General features: G+C 50.6%; 4 protein-coding genes across 4 annotated transcripts; 1 reads left to right on the top strand and 3 right to left on the bottom strand.

The window, feature by feature from the left end:
• Positions 1 to 202: 202 nt before the first annotated feature.
• On the top strand, positions 203 to 8,608 carry J3458_009174 (Nonribosomal peptide synthetase; the record flags this gene model as incomplete). Its single annotated transcript, XM_007815753.2, has 2 exons — positions 203 to 7,984; positions 8,045 to 8,608. 2 exons carry the CDS (start codon positions 203 to 205, stop codon positions 8,237 to 8,239), a joined length of 7,977 nt encoding a protein of 2,658 aa, XP_007813944.2. The 3' UTR covers positions 8,240 to 8,608.
• Positions 8,609 to 8,834: 226 nt separating this feature from the next.
• Positions 8,835 to 9,280, bottom strand: J3458_009173 (uncharacterized protein; the record flags this gene model as incomplete). Its single annotated transcript, XM_066119613.1, has 2 exons — positions 8,835 to 8,902; positions 9,004 to 9,280. The coding sequence occupies 2 exons, from the start codon at positions 9,278 to 9,280 to the stop codon at positions 8,835 to 8,837; spliced, it is 345 nt and encodes a 114-aa protein (XP_065975409.1).
• A 3,963-nt stretch (positions 9,281 to 13,243) lies between these two features.
• On the bottom strand, positions 13,244 to 13,999 carry J3458_009172 (uncharacterized protein; the record flags this gene model as incomplete). The annotated part of the gene is made up of 1 exon (XM_007815754.2): positions 13,244 to 13,999. One exon carries the CDS (start codon positions 13,997 to 13,999, stop codon positions 13,244 to 13,246), a length of 756 nt encoding a protein of 251 aa, XP_007813945.2.
• Positions 14,000 to 15,004: 1,005 nt separating this feature from the next.
• On the bottom strand, positions 15,005 to 16,616 carry J3458_009171 (uncharacterized protein). Its single transcript, XM_007815755.2, has 4 exons — positions 16,536 to 16,616; positions 16,413 to 16,485; positions 15,878 to 16,357; positions 15,005 to 15,802 (listed from the first exon to the last, which is right to left on the bottom strand). Exons 1-4 carry the CDS (start codon positions 16,539 to 16,541, stop codon positions 15,417 to 15,419), a joined length of 945 nt encoding a protein of 314 aa, XP_007813946.1. The 5' UTR covers positions 16,542 to 16,616; the 3' UTR covers positions 15,005 to 15,416.
• Positions 16,617 to 17,158: the final 542 nt, after the last annotated feature.

Genomic DNA, 17,158 nt, shown 5'->3' with positions numbered 1-17,158 from the left:
AAAGAGATTTCAGCTCATACTGCGTGTCCCATGCTGCAAGAAGGCGGCTCATGGCCCCTTTCGGGCAAACAGTCTCTACAGTTACATAATCTCATACTGGGGAGTGAAAACTAGATTGGGACGACGGTTTCATGTCTTTACTTCCAACAGAAGCTAGAATCAAGCTTTATTTCACAGTCCAACTCACAACAGTTTGCCGAACATGACGGCAGACAGTCTTCTTGGTTCAGATGGAGGAAACGGTTTGGAGGACGACAAAATCCGCCAAGTTTGGGCGTTCAACAAAAAGCCGCCTCCTACAGCCAATGAATGCATCCACACCACCATTGCCTCGAGAAATGCTAGTCAGCCGGAGAAGGTAGTTGTGCAGGCGTGGGACGGTACACTGACATTCGCCCAGCTAGATGAGCTGTCAACAAGATTAGCAGGTCACCTTGCTTCCCTCGGAGTTGGCCCCGAGGTGATAGTTCCGATATGTTTTGAGAAGTCCATGTGGACAGTGGTGGCGATGCTGGGCGTTCTCAAGGCCGGCGGAGCTTTCACGCTCATTGATCCAGGCCTTCCTGAAGAACGAGTACGAGGTATATGCCTCCGAGTTCGAGCCAGGACTGCCGTCACGTCCGTCACATGCAGAGCGTTGCTCTCGGGTTTGGCAGAAAACATTGTGGTGCTTGACTGGAAGCTATCGGAACAACCATTCTCTATCTGCCCCGTTTCACAACCATCTCCGGCCGACGCTGCCTACGTTATTTTTACTTCAGGCAGTACGGGGCAGCCCAAAGGCTGTGTTATTGAACATCGTGCATTCTGCTCCGCTGCCCTAGGTCATGGCTCCATACTCAACGTCAACCAAGACACACGCTCTCTACAGTTCAGCTCCTATGCCTTTGGCGTGTGTCTGGTAGATATACTTACCACACTAATAGTCGGCGGCTGCGTCTGCATCCCTTCAGAAGAAGAGCGCAGCGTGAATAACTTACCGGCAGCGATCCGCAAACTGAATGCAAACTGGGTTTTGTTCACTCCGTCCACACTGGCTCACATTCGTCCCGAGGACGTCCCAAGTCTGCAGACCATCGTCCTGGGTGGTGAACCTGTCCAAATCTCACAGATCAAAGAGTGGTCGTCCAGAGTGCATCTAAGACACGGGTATGGCTGTGCAGAAGCATGCGTAGCCATGTCAGCTCTGCAGCTGAATGAAACTTCGGCTACCAGCGATGTTGGACATGTAACCACCGGACGATGCTGGATGGTTGATGAGACGGATATCAACCAGCTGGTTCCGGTGGGAGTGCCCGGAGAGCTCATATTTGAAGGGACAGCAATGGGAAGGGAATACATCGATGAGCCGGAGGAGACTTCTCGTGCCTTTATACAAGCGCCGTCTTGGAGAGCCTCGTTTGGCCCATGCGAAGCCGCATCCCGGTTCTACAAGACTGGTGACCTCGCCGTGTTTAAACCCGATGGATCGGTTCAGCTCTTGGGAAGGAAGGATACACAGGTCAAGCTCAATGGCCAGCGTATTGAGGTTGGGGAAATTGAGCACCAAATAAAGTTGTCTACATCGGTCCTCAAAGACGTTGCTGTGGAATGCACCATTCTCAACAACGGCAACGAGAGAGGCCCCGGTCTCATAGGATTTCTAGTGCTGGAAGAGGATGAGGCAAAAGACAAAGTAAAAGAGGAAGTCAACACCAGGGACACAAACGTACAAAGTATAAGCCAAGTGAGCTACAACAGCCGGGCCATTACTGCCATTCAAAGCGTCCAGGCCAAGTTACAAAGAGTACTACCATACTACATGGTCCCATCTGTACTAGTCGTCTTACCAAGTCTTCCAAAGACGCCCACGGGCAAGATTTTCCGCAAGCAGCTCCGGGAGATTGGATCAGCAATGCCACCACATCAGCTAGCCAAGCTTCGCTCATTTGCGAGAGGAGACATGCAGAAGCCGCGGACAGAGCAAGAGCATTGTCTGAGAAAGCTATGGTCACAAGCCTTGAATCTGGACGCAGATAGCATTGGGATTGACGATAACTTCTTCCACCTAGGCGGCGACTCCAAGGCGGCTATACGGCTGGTTGGAGCGGCCAACAGTATAGGACTTGCAATGGCCGTGGCAGATGTCTTTCGCAAACCTGTTCTCTCAGCAATGGCTCAAATACAGTCAATAAATATCAAGACGGGCCCTGAAGTACAGCCGATAATGCCGTTCTCTCTGTTCAGGGACGACAGACCCGCCGCAGATGTCTGTAAAGAACTCTCTGATCTCTGCTCCGTGGATCGGTTTTTAATCGAAGACGCGTATCCTTGCACGCCAATGCAGGAGGGGCTGCTATCTCTCTCATCCAAAGGCGTCGGCGATTATATCCAGCAAGTTGTGTTGGAGATGTCCGATGACGTCGAGCTTGATCCTTTCAGGGCGGCCTGGGAACATGTAATTCGGTCAACAGCAATACTCAGGACTCGGATTGTGCAACACCCCCGGCATGGCCTCGTGCAAGTCGTATGTCAAGATGGCGTAAACTGGACACGGCATAGAAACTTGGAAGACTACCTTTGTAAGGACAAATTGACACCGATGGCTTTAGGTGGCCGCATGTCACGCTATGCTCTAGTTGAAGACAGCAAGACGGACTCGCGGCGTTTTGTCTGGACTCTCCACCACTCAATCTATGATGGATGGTCTCTTCCTCATATAATCGATATGGTTGTTGACGCATACAGCAATAAGGGAACAGAGAAGCGACCAGAGTTTAATGCCTTCATCAAGCACGTTGTAAGTGAGGCTTCTGACGATGGTGAGGCCTATTGGCGATCTTACTTGGAAGAGGGAGACTTCTCCCCCTTTCCCTGCCTATCAACATCCTCTCGAGAGCCGGCGGCGGACTCGAGTCTGGAACTCAAGCACAAACTCTCACCCGGGCGGACAACGGAGATGACGACGTCGACGCTGATTCGAGGGGCTTTGGCAATCCTCATCAGTCGTTACACCGCTTCCAAGGATGTCGTCTTTGGGGCAGTTTTGTCAGGCCGGAACGCACCGGTTGCGAGTATCGAGGACATCATCGGACCTACGATTACAACAGTTCCAGTGAGAATAAACTTGGAGCCAGATCAGTCCGTCCAACGTTATCTCCAGGAGGTGCAACAGCAGGCCACGGACATGATTCCGTTTGAGCAAATGGGTTTAAAACGCATTGCAAAGATAAATCGAAGCAGCCAGAGCGGCTGCAACTTCCAGACGCTGCTAGCAGTGCAGCCGGAGAGCAGCATAAAGGCAGGCGGCACTCTTGGGCAGTGGAGGTTATCCTCTACTCAGCCATCAGTCACCACGTACGCTCTTGGGCTGGAGTGTTTCATTGACAAGGAAGAAGTGACCGTCAAGGCCATCTTTGACACGGCAGTCATGGGCGTGTGGCAAGCAGAGCACATGCTGCGCCAGCTTGACCTTGTTTTGACACAGCTAGAGGGTGCCTCACCCGAAAAGATGGTCAGCGATGTTGAGGCACTCACAGATGTAGACGAGAAAGTCATATGGGCATGGAATCAAAGGGCGCCGAGCGCTGCCAACCGCCTTCTTCACGATCTCATCAGTGAACAAGTCCTAGCAACACCAGAAGCTCCAGCTTTGTGTGGAGTGGAGGGCAACTTGACATTCAGAGAATTGGAAGCAGCGTCCACACGCCTAGCATTCCACCTTGGCCAACTCGGAGTCTCCCTGGGTGCCTTGGTACCAATTTGTTTTGAGAAGTCGATATGGGCAGTGGTGGCCATCATAGGTGTACTGAAAGCTGGGGCGGCATTCGTTCCTCTTGATCCTGAGCAACCTTTCGAAAATCGATGGCTTGTCTTGGAAAAGACGCAAGCTTCCATGATTCTGACGTCTAAATCCTACAGCAGCCTCCCGCTCCCGCCAGGCTGCAAGTCCTTCGTCGTGACCGAGAACAGCCTTGCTGGTATACCAGAGCATAGCAGAAATCTTGTTCCATCAGGCGCTGGACCAGATTCTACCGCGTACGTTATATTCACCTCGGGGACCACGGGTCAGCCCAAAGGGGTGGTCATCCAACACCGAGCCATTTCGAGTAGCTGTCTTAGTCACGGGCCTGTGTACGGCATCTCTCCGACATCAAGGGTCCTTCAGTTTGCCTCATACACATTTGACGCGTGCCTGTTCGAAATAATCATGACGCTAATACATGGAGGATGTGTCTGCGTACCGTCAGAAGAGCAAAGGTTGGGGGATTTAGCCAGCACGATGAGAGACATGTCCGTCAACACAGCGTTTCTTACTCCGACGGTAGCCCAAACAGTCCAACCTGAGAATGTGCCAGCGCTCCATACGTTGATAATGGGTGGTGAGGCGGTCACAAAGGCCGACTTTGACAGGTGGGACAGGGTGTCGAAGCTATTCAACGGTTACGGCCCGACCGAGACGACGGTGATAGCAGTTGTTGACTCGTATGAGAGATATGCCGTCGGCAATAACAGGATCGGCAAGGCAGTTGGATGCGCGACTTGGGTAGTCGACCCCTGGGACGAGAACAGACTCGCACCACTGGGGGCCATTGGAGAGCTATTTATAGAATCGCCATCTTTAGGCCGGGAATATCTCGCAGACCCTGTGGCAACGGCGGCAGCTTTCGTCAATGATCCTACATGGCTGCTTAGAGGCTGTGGCAACTCGTCCGGCCGGAAGGGCAGACTGTACAAGACCGGTGACTTGGTTCGCTACAACCAGGACGGGAGCTTAAGCTTTATCGGACGCAAGGACAGTCGCCTAAAGATTCGTGGTCAATGGCTAGACGTTGCAAAGGTGGAACACCAAGTGCGGAAATGCTTGCCATCCGGTACTCAAGCTATTGCCGAGGTGATAGAGCTGGTAGGGGCCAAGGACAAGAAGACGCTGGCAGTATTTATACAGGCAGCCGGGAAAGAAGACGACGGCAAGAGAGAAAACAACATGGTGTCCGTGGTTCTACCCGTGGCAGCCGGGATAGAGGTGGTGCGTCTCCGGCCGGAGCTTGAATCGGCACTTTCACGGAGTGTTTGGATAAACACGGTTTCCATGGTGTATTTCCGGGTTGCTCACTTTCCAGTCATGGCCTCAGGGAAGACCGACCGGAGACGACTTCGCGAGATGGGCGCAATGCTTTCATCACAGCAACTCATGGAGCTTCAAGCAGCGGCCGGTAAAGGAAACCAGCAGCCACGAACAGAGGTTGAGCGGTTACTGCAGCATGCCTGGGCTCAGGTGCTCAATATCGAATCCGGCAGCATTGGTATAGATGACAATTTCTTCCATCTCGGCGGCGACTCAATCACCGCAATGCAGGTCTCTGCCGTTGCCCGGGCCTCTCTGGTCGATGTCTCAACCACAGATATCCTCCACAAGAGGACAATAGCTATGATGGCACTCACTGCCAAGTCTCTGCGAGAGGGGCCTGTCATGGGAATCGACCAAGGGAACGAAAAAAATGACGTGGTGGCGTTCGACCTGAGCCCTATTCAGAAGCTGTATGTACAGCATGAGACAAACCACATCAGGTATTTTGACCAACACTTCTTCCTGAAGCTGTCTAGCCCTGTTCAATACGCTTGCCTTAAGAAAGCCATGGAGACGGTTGTGTCAAGACATCCCATGCTACGCGCCCGGTTCAGCCAAACGAGCGCCGGTAAATGGGAACAGCGTATTGTCGACGACGTCTCTAGCTCGTTGCACATGTGTCAAAGAAACAGCGGGAGCTCCGAAACAGAAAAGGCCCTGGCAATCCGTCGATGCCGTGAGACAGTCAACATAGAGAAAGGTCCGTTAGTCGCAGCTGTCGTGTTCAACGACGCAGATGCCACGAGTATCTTCATCTCTATACACCACATGGTCATTGACTTGGTATCATGGCGTATCCTGCTGCAGGAACTAGAGTGTCTTCTCAGCTCTAGTGGCCCCCCTTTGCCACAGACATTGAGTTTCCAAGCATGGTGCAAGTTGCAAGCGCAATATGCCGCCAACAACCTGGAATACCTCAGATCGGCTCCGGAAGCCAGTGTCGTACCACCACTCTTGTCATACTGGGGACTCAACGAGCACTTGAATACCCAAGGAGAGACTAAGACGACGGGGTTTACACTCGATGAGTCAACCAGTGCCGCAATCCTTGGGCGCTGTAATAACGCGTTTGCCACGCGGCCCGTCGAATTAATGATATCTGCCCTTGTCTATTCATTCAACGCCACCTTTACGGACCGTCCAACACCAACAGTCTTCAGTGAAGGTCACGGTCGCGAGCCGTGGGATGACAGCCTTGATGTTTCGCGTACAATAGGCTGGTTTACCACCCTGTGGCCTGTTCAAGTGCAATCCTCCGCCTGTGGAAGCCTACTTCACACCACCCGTCAGGTCAAGGACGCCATCCGTGGACTGTCTCAGAATGGCTGGGCGTACTTTACTTCCCGGTTTGCCAATGAGGAGAAGGCCAGAGCCAACGCTCGCGATTTCCCCGTGGAAGTCATATTCAATTACGCCGGCTCTTTCCAGCAATTTGAGCGAAGCGGATCGCTCTTCGATCCTTTGACCGTTCCGAGCGGATGTCACCCACCGGCCTTCTCGGGGTTGAAGAGATTCGCACTTTTCGATGTTGTTGCCACAGCAAACAGCGATTGCCTACATATAGACTTTGTGTATAGCACCAAGTCCCTTCACCAAGACAGAATCCTGGCCTGGGTGGAGCAGTATCAAACGGAACTGAAGCAACTGGTCAATATTCTGTGTGACAGACCTTTGGAGTGGACATTGGCTGATTTCCCAATGGCATTCAAGTCGTATGATGCCATCGTCTGTTTCCGAGGTCGCCTGATGCCACAACTGGGTATCCCGCACACTGGCGACATCGAGGACATCTATCCCTGCTCGCCGATCCAGGAAAAAATATTGAAGGCTCAAGACCAGGATGTCAACCGGTCTCGGATATTCTTTGACTTTGAGATCACAGCCAGTGATGACAGTGGCGGCGTCAACTTGGCAAGGGTCGAGCAGGCATGGCGAGCTGTTGTACAAAAACACCCTCTCCTACGCGCCATGTTAGTGGACGGCACGCCAGGAAGTGATGGAAGCTTGAACATTATCCTTCGCGACCCGATACTAAGCTTGTCATATATACGTGCTGGAGACGAGGCAGCCGAGAAGAGAGGCTGCCCAGACGAGCCGGCACCGATTCCTTATAAGCGGAATGGACTCCAGCACCATCTGACGGTGCGTCAGGTTAATGAGAAGCACGTCATTCTTCACTTTGAGATGAACCATGCCATTTTGGACGGCCATTCGATCTTTAAAGTCTTGTTGGACGACTTTCGTCAGGCATACGCCGGTCGTCTCGACGCCATGGGTGCCCCCTATTCTCGATTCGTTCGGTACATCGGACAGCAGTCATGGGAAGCTAACCACGCATACTGGATGAAGTATTTGGATACCGCAGAGCCTTGTCTGATATTCAATCCTTCAGATGCTAAGCGCAGCAGGAGTGACATTGTATTGTACGTGCCGGGCCTCGATATAGACCTGATCAACTCATTCTGCGCGAGGTGGGAATTGACAAAGGCCACCATCGTCCAGGCAGCCTGGGCAATGGTGTTGAAAATGTACCTTGGTTGCTCAGTCTCCTGCTTTGGCATGTATACCTCGGGACGAGATATCCCTGTCAAAGACGTGGATCGGATATTCGGGCCGTTGATGTGTCTAATGCCCCGTCGTATCCAACTTGATGGACATGGTTCAGTCGTTGAGACTCTGAGGGGGATACATGAAGACTACGTCAGGAGCCTTCCACATCAGACTCATCCTGTCGCGGACATGTGCAAGGCCCTCGATATCGGCCCGCCTGGACTGTTCAATACCACCTTGTCTTACCAAAGAGGCAAAGTCGTCGACGCCGAGGCCGAGTCTGGGCACAGTTGTCGTTTTGGAGAAATGCGCACGTATTCAGGGGTATGTAAAGCTCTGGGTCAAGCAATGGAAAAACGAAGCTAACGTGTAGGATATTGGCAGTTTGACATCTCAATCCAAGCGAGGGATCACGGCACAGCCTTCACAGTCATCTTGTTGCTCAAGCCGGGTTTCATTTCGGACTCTGAGGCGACGACGCTAGCGAGCGATTTTGGCGCTGCCATTCGTTACATTATATCTAATCCAGAGAAAACAATGGGCGAGATTGACTTCCAAAGACCGGCATTCACTGCCTGAGTTCTTTGCTTTTCAACACCGGGCTTGGGCGATGAACAAGCGGACCGTCAGTCCAAGGGCGGTAGGTGCTTCGAGGCCAGTGCCAGGGAATTGGTTTCTCAAGCATATGTCGGGTTCCTTCAATCACACTTACCCTTTGAGAAAGACGAAGACGAGCTAGACTGGCTCTTCGCTCTGAACAACTCTGTTTCGGTATGGGATATTGAGGGCCTTCTTAAAAGGTGCTGCTGCAGATACGGCCATGAGATGGCTTGGATAACCAATAATTCTTGAAAATGGAGTACATGTACTCCAGATTTTGCCTCTTTTTTCCTTGCAAAGATTGGCTGCTCACGTTTTCTAGAGGAAATCGGCCATCATCGACTCCGCAATATTGTTGGTCGTGACAATGGCATTAAGATTGCTCTAGCTCTAGCTCCATGGTTTCAATTAATTAGCACCGTGGTAGGAATATATGCCAGTCAGGGAAGGAACTGTTTGCCTCGCCACGAGCGTCATTCTTGAGGTTTCTCAGTGCTGTTCGTTTTCTTGGGAAAAGCTGATACAGCCAGCCTCTAAGGTGGCCCTGATAAAGTATGTTTATATTGACAGTTGCTTACACGGCGAATATGAAGTCATTATCCTTTCGAGCTATAGATCCAGTGGCTGACTTTTTGTCTTGATCTGGCACGTTAGTAGTGTAGACGTCCAAATGAGGCAAAATATGCTTTAATAAACATGAAAGGCCGGAGAAACGTCTGTGGGTTGTAGAGCTATGTAGATACAATCTCCGTCCACCTCATGGCCTATCAAGCCCCTCCGTATTGTAGCACCTAGCAGTGCTGACGCAACGGGATCGCCACTGTCCGCGAGGTTTCGAAGACCCTCTGCGTCCTGTTCCTGGGCCCGTGCGGCCTGGTGCTGGGCTCCGTCCCTATTCTCCGCCGGTTTTAGAATGTTATGGACTCTGGACTTGGTCTCCTCGCGGTCTCGCTCTGGAGTTGCGACAAAAGCACCATCAAAACTAAGAAGAAGCCAGAGTGAACGGGCTACGAATGCCATTGACGGTCTTGATCAAGGCTGGTGTGGGATGACAGCAGCCCCTGGTGAGTGATGAGACTGGCAATGCCACAGCGGTATCTTCGGATAGCCAGGGAGCATTGTGTTGCTTCAGTATGTGTTGGATTAAGTCAGCCTGGGAATTGGCGGTACATGTATCTATGATGCCGGCTGGCTCGGTCTGTCGGTCCACTACAATAATGAGGATCTGATCCGAGGCCAAGGGACTTTGCGGTCCCTAGATTTGTATTACAGCGGAAAGTTGCCCGTTCCTGTCTGCAAGCCCGTATAATGAATGCACCAAGGCATTGGCAGAGAGCCTCGAGTAGAGTATGACATGACGAGGGCCAACGAGACTATCTCTCTGACTGCCGCTAATTAGACAACAGACGACCTTCTGCGCGTCCAATGTTCAAACGAGGTCGCCACGGTCATCGTCAGATAAATTCAGTCGGGCATCGTTTGATCTAAAATCGACCCTTCAGGTTGCAGTTGTCTTGGATATAATCTTTCGCTTTTCGTCCATAATAGCGCTGAAGGCCTCTCTTTGTCCTCGAAAGCCTTTGTTAAGGGAGCCGAGGTGGCTGTCTATGTTTTCCACAATTGCGAGTCTCGGACGTGATTCTCTCTTGGCCATCAACAAACCTTCTCCTGCATCGTGATACCCCGAGACTGTGCATGCAATATCAGCTCCGGCATGTTATCGTACTGTCGATCGAACCTTACCAGTGACATCCAGTCAAGAAATAGAGAATACAATCTTTCATATCGGCAACCAGTTTTGGTAGCTTCTTATCCCACATGACTTCCACGCTCTCCCCACCTTTCACACTCCTTCTTCAGCCGTCGGACATGCTGAACTGTTTGACTATATACCCCAGAATCTAGGAGCCCGACTTTGCCGTTCCCAACCCACCCAGTACCAAGCCTGCTGGACGTGGCTCTCGTCTGTTGTAGAAGGTACAATGACGTCCGTTTGCAATATCTCTAGCATATGAGGCTTCCGGTGTTGTGAAATGCCTTGACAAGGAGACCAAAAGGAAAGAAACGCATTGGACAGGCGACTTAGGTGGCAGATTTCCTACCCCTCCAATCCTCCGAGGCACGTGGGATGGGATGAAAGAGCAAACATGATAGCTGGCCGGCCCCCAAACCGAATACTCTGCACAGAGTAGGAATGCAGTCATCAGCCAGCCACGTCGCGCCACCCCTGCAACAACCTGGACAAACGGTTTGTGTAGCCAGGTTGGACCAAGCTCGGGGTTTTTGGCCCTTGGTCGAGGCAGAGGCCAAGGCAGCGAGTCAGCGACTGGCTTCGACTTGACTGGCGACCCTGACCTGGCACATCGAGACTGCTTGCATTTCCTAGCTCACCAGGGCCTCCTGGCCGATAGCCAGTTCCGATCGAACGCCATCGGGGAAGCAAACCTGGACTTCCCAGCAGTATTTGCAGCGCACACGGTCAATTCGACAGAATCAAGGGTTCATGGCACGATCAGCAGTCTTGGAACATTGTGTCGTGGATGTTCAAAAGGCGGCCATCTTTACCTAGCTTCCATCGTCAGCATAGAGGACGGACCTACGACATTTCCAAGTCGGTCTACACATATCAACACCTCACGACGAGACCATAGAATCTACAAGACATCGAGGAGCATGTTGGTACCCAAGTTCAGCTGTTGGAACACTGGACGCCAAGTCTTGTTCCGACAATCGACCATGCCAACGGCGGCGGCGATTCCGATCAAGGTGCCGCATCGCAGAGCATTGTCAGGGGTTAGAACGCTTGCCACCAGGAAAGCCAACCACGGATGGAAACGGGGACTCGACCGATGACTGGCTGATGGTTTTCAGAGCAGGCGGTACGAGGCATCTTGAAGAAAATCTGTATGCCAACATTTGCCGATTTGCGTGAAGTTTCTCTTGAAAAGATGGGACAAGCTGCTATCAATCATTCCGTACCATTCATAGAGAAGGAGAATATCAGCACACCGCGCTGGGTGACGTGGAAGCCGGTGTATGACATTGCCGTGGGAGCCCATATTCTACACACGGAAGATGAGGTTTACCAGCACTGTTTACTTAGTAATTGGGACTTTCCAGCCACTTCTGCGGTGGTCCTCCAGATGCTGCTTGGGGTTGCCAACGGCATCCATACACTGCATAAGCATGGCATCATCCATAGGTATGTTAAATCAAGAGCCTTGTTTGCCCGTAAAATACGCTAATCATGACCAGAGAGTCAGTGGCAGAGACCTTCCCTGAACAATATCCTTGTCACAGAACGTGTGTTCCCACATAAGCCCAAGAACCTCTCCAATGAGATTTCCGGAAAGGGTACAGATATCGGTGAAGGATAGCATGTCGCAGCAAATGGAATTTTCAGCGCCAGTGTGGGAGCCAGACATTTCCATGCGCCGGAGATCTTGACCTCGCGAACCTAAAGCCCGGCATCTGATAACTTCGCGTTCGCCGTCGCGGCCTACAAGATCCTGGACATGCAGCAGAGGCTCTTTCCAGACCAGCCCCAGAGCATGTACTCGAGAAGGCGGGTCTGAAACCAATAATCACGGATGGGCTCAAGAAAGACCCTGATGAGAGGTTGGCAATCAGGAAATACATTGAAGCCATGGAGAATCTTGACGGAGACTCCTATCCTGCAAAAGAAAAGAGTGTACTTCGAGTAGATTGGGCCACATTAGACTGGTGGACAACTTATGCGTTGGCCTACGAGCGGATACCTGCGCGGCAAGATGATGCTCAGACATGGAGCACGATAAGCGATGCAACGTGACATCTTCCCTACGTGAAGTTTTCTCCATGCCTGTTTAATGGATGATTTTGGATTACAAGATGGCAAACCCTGAGTAGCTTCTTCACGAGCCCTGGCTTTTGTAGTTTGCCACTTTCTATTTCAATAATTCGCCCGGTCAGCTTGTGCCACTGGATTTGGTAACTATTGCTGCGCAGTTTCCGTGTCCGAAGCCAAGCGTCTTACTTCACAAAGCCCGCGGTGCGATTAGCTTCATCCGCACACTTTTTGCTGAAATACTAGCTTGACTCTCGATGAGCCACTACTTAATTACGCCTTGGAGAGGACTGGCTGGCTCCTTTTTTTTCGCGCAGATATGCATTGTTCCAATTCCAAAGCCTGGGATGTTGCTCAAGTACTTCCATGAACGCGTACTTTGACCATGTCTTATATAGCCTTCAGTCAGGTTAGCCGGTTCCAATGGGTACTAGCATTAGAGACCTTTATAACCGTTGTTGAGCCTCTATGGGCGAAGTCAGACTGCTTACTGTCCCGCGCAGAAGGTACTGTGCAAAAGAAGAGAAGTAAAGGTCTCACAATCTCATCCACACCGAGTTTCGGTTGAGCCCCTTTAACGGATTGAATCTGAATATAGTTTCGAGTCACACGACCGCATCCCTGTGGCCAATATCCAATATTCCCTCGTAACAAATGGAGCGTGTAGAAGCTGGGATTGCCGCTGGCGAGAGAGTAAAATTACGGAAGAAGTCAGCGGTACGCTTTGCATGTGCATACCAAGCTCTTGCTTGTCGCTATGCCCTCAAATCCCAGGTCAGGGGCCAACCAGAGGCTACGTATACCGCCATTGACAATTACAGACAAGTCACAAGCTTGCCGAATGAGGATCAAGGAACAAATGGTTTGTGAATTAAAGCCACATTTGCCTGTTTCTGGACGGTACAAATAAAGAGCGTGGTTGAAACTTTCAAAATCAGACTAGTTCCCGCATCACTGCCTCTACTCCCCTTGAGCTTGTAGCTGAAGAAAAAGAATGTGGTTGACGAGCAAGCAGTTATAGTTGGTTACTGGCTTTGCCGTCTGCCATTGCGTCTTTGTGTCTTTTTCGCCATGACATGGCAACGCTGAAGACGGCAACCTGTACACATGTAAGCAAGTGCTTCAAAACAACCAGTTAGCAATGACGGGAATATACCTTATTGACCTTGCCGTAGCAAAGGTGGCATCACCACTTCCTCGCAATTCTTCAAGAGCCACTCCCTACATCGTTGCGTGTTATCGACCTCTCCCTCCAACACGGCGTCAGGTCCGGCGCGTTCCCAAAACGCCATTTCGAACCATTTGGGCCAAAAGCCTCCAGATTCCCAGTTGAGGATAGCCACAATCCTCAGCGAGATGGGGTTCACGATGATGTTATCTTGTCTGAGATCGTTGTGACAGAAAACGTAGTCTTCTTTCGGGAGATCTGCGCGCGGCTTCCAGCAGCTATTCACTTTCCACTTACCGGCGTTGACTCGGAGTGGAGGGCAGAGCAACTGCTGACCGGGAACCCCAGGAGTGTCTGAGTGTAGGTTTTGCAGGGCCTTGACATGTTGGAGAAGCTGCTGCTTGACGAATTGCTTGCTAGGCTCGCTGAGGTCACTCATGGCAATGCCGGATACATGCTCAGTTAGATGAAAGAACGCCCCTATGGATTCGAAAGCGCACAGCGAACGGGGAAGAGGTATCTCAGTCTTGGCAAATAGGTATTGTAAGACGGCCTCATCCGTCCTCAATCGCTGTGGGAAAGTTGTCGGGGGGATATAGAGGTCACCTTGAGTGGTCAATTGGCGTTCATAGTGGCACAAGGTCCGCTTGATGCAAGAGCCGTTCACCCTCCAGGATACTTTGTCAAAGAGAGTGACGTCAGAGCCCTCAGACCTGCGATCGCTGATCTCTTGAGTGGTAGCCATCCCGGGGAATTTGGGGATTCCGGTTTAATGGGTGTATCTTGAGGAATTTCAGGAACGTTGTCACAAGCTGGTGGTAGATGTTGTGGCAGGGCATGGAACTACTTTGGCACATGGAAGAGGCGTAGCAGATGGCGGAAATTATCTCATCTATATGTGCTCAATGGATATTGCAAGTAACTGATTAGGGGAGGGGTGCTTGTTCATTTGTTCACTACAGATACACCAGTGAGGATGGCAGCCAAAACGACAAAGTCTTATCCAGAATTTGCGCATTATGACCAACAACCTCTTCGCTCTCCACTGGCTGACATGGCCGCCCAACCAGTAGTCACAGGAAACAGAAAATTCGTGTTGGTTGTCATCTATCGAAGCCCTGGGCCCACGGCTTGCCGCTCTAATAGCCAATCCCGCAGTTGAGGCTTGACAATATGCATGATTTGGCCCAGTGAACAAGGGATGAGTGTCGTATCTAATAAAGTTGCGGAGAGCTCCCAAAACAAATCCGGTAAAATTCTCGAGACATCACCAACACGGCCAACATCCGCCAATGATTCGTCTTGAAGGATGACAAAGGTCTCTCCGAGTGTTGGGACTGTGTAAACCGTCAGTCAATGTGGGTGGGTGGTGATACTGCGGCCAATATTGTACATGCTTAGGCAACAGCAACAAACAAGCCGATATTCCCTCATCCGTTCCTGCTGGGGTTCCAGGGTTGTACCGACAGGACATTTGATTTGTACGTAATTTCTTAACTAAGAAGGCAACCGACCAACACCAATTAGCACATGATTCCCCCAGCATTGATGTGGGCGAGTTAGTAGGACAGGCATCCATTCATGAATCTAGTGTACAAACTGGCACCCTTGATTCTTGTTAGCTACTCCCTGCAAAAAGTTTAGCAATTCATGATGTGTGTGGTGTGATGTTTGACCCCTTGGGAAAACTTGGTGACTGGGATTTCGCAACCTCGAATTCTGTTTGATGCACACATGAATTTGGAGGGAACATGATATTCGTATTTGTTAATGAATCGACGCTTTTGGGCCTCGTGGGGGCCCAGGAACCCCAGCAAAAATCAACACAGGGACGACTACCGATGCCAGTGGTTTTTTCCAACAAGTATTGTGTGCCACACAGCAAATCTATGAAGTCGGTATTTGATATCGCAATACTGGCTACTCTTGTGCCTTGACCGCCGTTTCACATCATGCTAAACATGACCGGGTACACAGCGATATGCGGATGAACTAACCGAATTCCTAGAGGACGGACTGACAGTTATTCTACTTCTGGAAGATTCCAACCTAAATAGAGCCCAAAACTATCCAGCCATAGAATCTATGACATATAGGTTGCCTTTTGGTGGTTTCTAGACACGTGTCACTGGTTTAAATGTGACTGGTTATTCTGAAAGTAGTCATGTATCATTTGAGTCTGGCTCTTGCTCCCTTATCGGCTCACCAGCTTTATCACGTAATTCGTAAAATCTTTTCTCGGTCCAATCGAATACGTTGTCATACTTGAAGCCCTTTGACGTGAACAGGCGGCGGAACAGTCGACGAAGGTATGCATAATTTGGCTTGTCCTGGAATCCAAGCGACCGAGTGTAGTTGATGTATGTGGCGAATTCCTCTGGAAGCCCACTGCAAAGCTCTTCCACTGATATAGTCTTCTTGTATTGTTTGACAAGTTCTAGTTTTTCCTTTTCGGACGCGGCTTTAATGCCCTGCCACGGCAATGAGCCACGGGCAAAGTAGAGGAGTACATAGCCCAGGGATTCCAAGTCATCACTCCAGGATTGTTCTATGCGAAGTTTAGTAGGGAGGACATCATAATATATTCCACCCAAAGGAAGAAAATAAGACAAAAATGACATACCGCGTCCATTATGGTTGTTGATGCTGGCGTATCGAGCAGTGCCGCAAAGAGCCCGACCTTCCAGAGTCGAATACTGCTCCGCGCCGCGGTACTCCTTCGCCAGGCCAAAGTCAATAGTGTACAATATGTTTCCTTGCTTTCCAACTCCCAAGAGAAAATTATCAGGCTTGATATCCCGATGCAGAAGACCTTTGGAATGGATGTACTCGATTCGAGAAATGGCCTGATCCGCAATGAGGAGTATGGTTTTGAGCGAAAAACGCCGGTCACAATAGTTAAGCAAGTCCTCGAGAGAGGGACCGAGAATTTCGTGGACTAGGGCAAAGTAATCGCACTCTTGTCCGAACCATAAGAATTTTGGCATTCCAACACCGCCAGACAAGGCCTTGTATGTCTCTGCCTCGCTCTCGAGAATGTCGTATTCATCTCGAATGTGCATAAGCTTTATTGCAACCTCTTCATTTGATCGGATGTCCGTGCCTAGCTGTTTATCAGCATCCGTAAGTGTTTAAAGTATGAACAGTTGAATATGTACCCAGGTAAACGAGGCCAAAGCCTCCTTCCCCAATTTTGCGGTCCACACGGTATTTCTCATCAATGATGATGTCCTAAAAAAGGCACTTAGTGTCCCGTTATTATATAGATGCGCAATTCGTACCTTCATTATGGCAAGAGCTGGAGGAGCTGCGAGTTGCGTCTGTGTCTGTTTTTGTTGAGGCCAAGCCGAAGTACATCAGTGTTGTGTGATGCCAGAACAATGACAATCACGGGCCAAGTCGGCCCGCATGTTAAGCAGTTGGACCAGGCAGTTCGGGGGGGCCGCCTCTCATGGAGAACATTGAAGGCAGCAGCTGCCTTGCCGCCGCTGTTTGCTCCTGCCGCCCACATCATCAACTCCATGTCGTGACCCACACACCCCAAGCTGCTGTAGTGTGCCCCTGCATACACCTCCAGTGAGTGGCCATGACTGCCTGGAAAGAAGTACCTCTCATGGAAGTATACACTAATATACCATGGGATATTATAATATAGAGCACGAAAACCAGGTACCTGATTCGGTGAAATACTTTTTGCCTCCCGCCGTCCAAGGCGCGAGCACAGATCGTAGAAAAGCTAGGGCAAGAAAGCCTTTGGAAGGCGATATGCCTTTTTATTAGTCTCAAGACTCTGGTAAGGCTTTGCTTCAATTTCCTACAATTAATTATAGAGAACGCAGCCAATCTATGCCCACAAGATTCTGACGCCGAATTCCTCCGAAGCCAACACGCTCACAAGGTCGAT

This window comes from Metarhizium acridum, assembly GCF_019434415.1.
Source record: "Metarhizium acridum strain ARSEF 324 chromosome Unknown scaffold_141, whole genome shotgun sequence".
Classification (NCBI taxonomy): domain Eukaryota; kingdom Fungi; phylum Ascomycota; class Sordariomycetes; order Hypocreales; family Clavicipitaceae; genus Metarhizium; species Metarhizium acridum.
This window is presented reverse-complemented; position numbering and strand designations above follow the sequence as displayed.